This window comes from Glycine soja, chromosome 10 (assembly GCF_004193775.1).
Source record: "Glycine soja cultivar W05 chromosome 10, ASM419377v2, whole genome shotgun sequence".
In the NCBI taxonomy this organism is placed as follows: Eukaryota; Viridiplantae; Streptophyta; class Magnoliopsida; order Fabales; family Fabaceae; genus Glycine; species Glycine soja.
In genome coordinates, this window is record NC_041011.1 from 34,063,061 (window position 1) to 34,067,429 (window position 4,369).

The window sequence follows — 4,369 nt, forward strand, 5'->3', positions numbered from 1 at the left end:
ATGCAATCAATCAAAGGGTATAGGGAACTACTATAGCTCATAAAAAGTTTTAAAATAATGTGTTAACATACCCTTTTGGATGTTGCTTTTGCTCAATTTCCAAAGTGGCATTTTAGACATATTCAACTCAAATTCCATCATGGTAGCTCTATAAAACTAACACTACTACAAAAAATACTTTCTACATCAGTTAAAATAGGCAGTATATGTCGGTTGTAAACCGTCGTTGTAGGAAACATTGTAGAAAGTTTGCACTTTCTACGACGGTTCAATAGACGATCGTCTTAGAAAAAGGTATCTTTTTAAGACGATTCTTAGTTAAAACCCGTCTTAGAAGAATACACTTTCTAAGATGGTTCTTTAGATAACCGTCTTAGAATCCATTTTTTTTTTTAAATAAAAATATATAGAGAATTCTAAGACGGTTTCTTGGAGAACCGTCTAAGAGTATGTTTTTTTTTTAAAAAATATATTTTGAATTATTGTAACTATATAATTACAATAATTCAAAATATTTCTATAAAAAAATATTACTTAATATTATATTGTTACCAACTATATTATTATTATTATTATTATTATTATTATTATTATTATTGTTGTTATTTAATGTCATATTGACTAGTGGTTAAAATTAGGGTACAAATTTTTACTACGCTTAACGTCCTGTTAAAATTTATTACCTTAAAATTATTTGAGAAATGAATTGAGAAAGATACTTGACGAAGACAGCATCCCCATGGGGAACAGATTCAAAAGCGTTACCACCATGTGTTACACCTACGATAATGAATAAGTAAATATCAAGCTAGGGACAGTAAATCAAAAGTCACGTCTCAAAGAGGAAAATATTTTATTACTAAAATTAAAAAGTTGTGTCTTTTACATTTAAGGTATATTTTTTACACGTGTGCAAAAAATATAAAAATTTAAAAGATAAAAATAATTGGATGTGGTATGAGTATGACAGATTTTTTTTATAATCAAATAATACAACAACATTTCAAAATAGACACTACTAAAATAATAATATTCTACAACGCGCATTCAACATCGGTGGTTCCAAAAACGATGTTATTTTAGAGGCAATGGCATTTTAGTAAATAAGTGATTTATTTTAACAACGTTTTTGCAAGAAATGATGTTATTTGCGCGTTACAACATCATTTTTGGAACACCGTTGTTGAATTGCAAGTAACATGAATTGTGAACAACATCGTTTTTTAACAAAAACGATGTAACTTATTCTATACAACAACGTTTTTAAACAAACCCGTTGTGGTCTTGGGTTTTTTTTGCTTTTTATTTCGATCTAAACTTATTCTTGCTTCTCTCTCTCTCTTTCGGGCAAAGAACTCCTCAAGGAGGCCTTTAGGTCTTCTCCACACGTTTCTCTCTCCTTCGCCCTCGATCCCTTCCTTTTTCCTCAAATTTCACGCCTCCTTCTCCTTGAAGTCCCCGACCTCCACCTTTCGCGCCTTCTCCGACGCCGAGGAGGACGAAGAAGACGATGAAGAAGAAGACCAAGACTAAGACAACGTTTCTACCGACGAATACGACGACGTTTCGGGTGAAGCTTCCAACGAGGCTGACGTATTCCCTCAAATTCAACGTCGATGAGCTCGCCTCCGTCTACGACTTCCGCATCGACAAGTTTCAGGTTCGTTCATCGTTTGTTTTTGTTTCTCTTCGTTTTCGAGAAATTCGAAACTTGTGTGTTGAGGTCTTGATTTGTTTTTGTTGAGTTTCAGCGGCAAGCGATACTGGCTTTTTTGAGAGGCTTCTCGGTGGTGGTTTCCGCTCCGACGAGCAGCAGGAAGACGCTGATTGGGGAGGCCACGGCAGAATGTGAGTACTTATTGACGACTGCTTTTCATGCAGTGTTGGTAATGTTTCTTCTAGAAGTGGACTTGTAAATGTTGATGTGATTGTTTTGGACGACGTTGATTACCTTAGTGACATATCTCGTGGTACAGTCTAGGAGGAGATTGTAAGCATTATTTTTTGACTTTGCATGTTACATAGCTTGCTCAACTTCTCCTATTTGTTCATGCATATTAGGACAATTTCTGCAGGTTATTTATTGATAAACTTCATTCACTAATGTAGGCCCCCTGCCCCTGCCTCATGGAATTTATAGTATTTCTGCAGTCTAGGATGTAGCTTTACTATAGATGTAAACGACCTTCTATCTGTTTCTGTGGAAGAAACAACCACTGGTTATAGGAATGAGATTACCATAACCAATGACCAAAAAAGGCTTTCAGCTGAGGAGATTATAAGAATGATTCATGAAGCTGAGAATTATCAGGTTGATGATAGGAAGTTCATGAAGAAGGCTAATACAATGAATGCTTTGGATGACTATGTTTACAAGATGAGGAATGCATTGAATAATAAGAATATCAGTTCAAAGCTTTGTTTACAAGAAAGGGAGAAAATCAAATCTGTAATTTCGAAGGTGACAGATTTGCTAGAGGGTGATAATCAGCCGTATGAAATAGAGGTGTTTGAGGATCATCTGAATGAGCTTGTGAACCTCTTTGATCGTGTCATTGGCAAGTTTGCTTAGATGTTTTTTAAGTTTTTATTTTTTGCAATGCTGAGATCTGTCATTTTGTTTGTATTGAATGCAAACTTTTCTAATTTATGATGTTGTAGTTTAATATATTTGTGCCTGACATGTTTTAAATTGTTATTATTGTTGACTTTGGCTTTTGTTATTGTTATTGAATTCATCTTTGGATCAGTTCACAAGAACAAGCTTTGCTATGCGTTGTTCATCTTTCTCTGAATGGATCTCAGTCAATATTGTTGTGGAAAGAAACATACGTTCAATATTGTTTCTTGTTTGTGCAATTATTTGTGGCTATATATATCAGGTACAAGTTTTTGCTGACATCATAATCATGTTGGAAAGTTATTCAGGAGTCATTAACTTGCAATTTTCTGTGCTTGGCCAATTGTTGTTGCAGTGTCCACCATTTCGGTTAAGCTACCAGGGGCTGGGAGAGCCCTTGAGCTTTGCAGCATTTGGGCCTTTTGCCACTTGTGCTTTTTATTTATTACATGGCAGTTCAAGGTTACCTCAGCTACCTAATTAGAATGTCTTATAATATTTGATTTTTCATGGTTTTGATATGGAATGATTTGGATAGTGTGATGAACCATTTCCCCTTAAGTGGAACGGTTCTTTCAGCATCAATTCTTGTTGGCTTCACAACATCTCTTATCTTGTTTTGCAGTCATTTCCATCAGGTATATTCATTTTTTGAATTTTAATTTCCAATTTTTAGGAAGTTTGATTAGGTGACATGTTTTTATTCACAACACAGGTGGAAGGAGACAGGGAGGTTGGGAAAATGTCACCTTTGGTACCTGCACTTTCTTTAAATTGAACTTTTTTCTAATCCATGTTAATGCTGTGAATCTACCTATGTTACTTATTTTCCATTTCTCTTTCAGGTTAGACTTGGCACTAAAAAAGGTGCAGAGGTAGTGAAAGGGGCAATCTTTATGCTCTATGCTCTTTTGGTTGCTTTTGGTCTAATCAAGGCACTTCCTCTCACTTGTATAGTATGTACTTCTAAACTCAACCAATTTTTTGCATCTCATTCTTTATTTTTTTCCCTTCTTTAAAGGTGTAGCTGTTATTTTGGACCATGTGCTCATGATTTATTCTTTTGGTTATGAATATGATTGTGCTAGTTCCTTTGTGCATTGACCTTGCCGATGGGAAACCTAGTAGTTAGATTTGTCGAAGACAATTACAAGGCAAGTGAATTTTTCTTATAGACTTGTCTGTTGGTGTATTTCTTATAGTTTGCTATTAAACCTAAGTTGTATTCTCACATAACAAAAATAAGATTTTCATGGCTAAGTACTTCTGTGTGAGGCTTCATGCATTGTTTGGAGTTGCACTGGCTTTAGGACTAGTGCTGGCTCGAAAGAGTGTGGATGACCCTGGAAGACCCCCTGGCATTGTTCTTAGTGCTGCCACTTCTTTTTGGCTTCCTGTTCCTCCTAAACGAGTCTTTGACTTCCTCCGTGATGAAAACTCTAGGAATGAGGTATGTGCAACAAAAAGCTAAGTTTAATAACGTTTTAGTGTGAATTATTGTGTGTTCATAGACCCATTATTAATTAATAGACAACCTCATTTGGATTTATTAATTAATAGACAACCGCATACAATAATAATAATATTGTTTAATTCTAAATCATTACTATACAAAATAATGTGTTTTCGCAAGTAAAATCATATAAAAGGAAATGTGATTTTCAAGAAATGTACCAGAAGTACTCATTTGTTCGGAAGGATAATGTAGCACTCTATATAGCATAAACACTTCTTCCCAGCGCTCCTCCG

The 4,369-nt window shown here is 34.9% G+C and overlaps 1 protein-coding gene across 1 annotated transcript; it reads left to right on the top strand.

The window, feature by feature from the left end:
* The first annotated feature begins 2,194 nt into the window (after window positions 1–2,194).
* Window positions 2,195–3,949, top strand: LOC114369223 (2-carboxy-1,4-naphthoquinone phytyltransferase, chloroplastic-like). Its single transcript, XM_028326417.1, has 6 exons — window positions 2,195–2,882; window positions 2,976–3,082; window positions 3,159–3,258; window positions 3,336–3,374; window positions 3,466–3,576; window positions 3,709–3,949. Exons 1-6 carry the CDS (start codon window positions 2,772–2,774, stop codon window positions 3,793–3,795), a joined length of 555 nt encoding a protein of 184 aa, XP_028182218.1. The 5' UTR covers window positions 2,195–2,771; the 3' UTR covers window positions 3,796–3,949.
* Window positions 3,950–4,369: the final 420 nt, after the last annotated feature.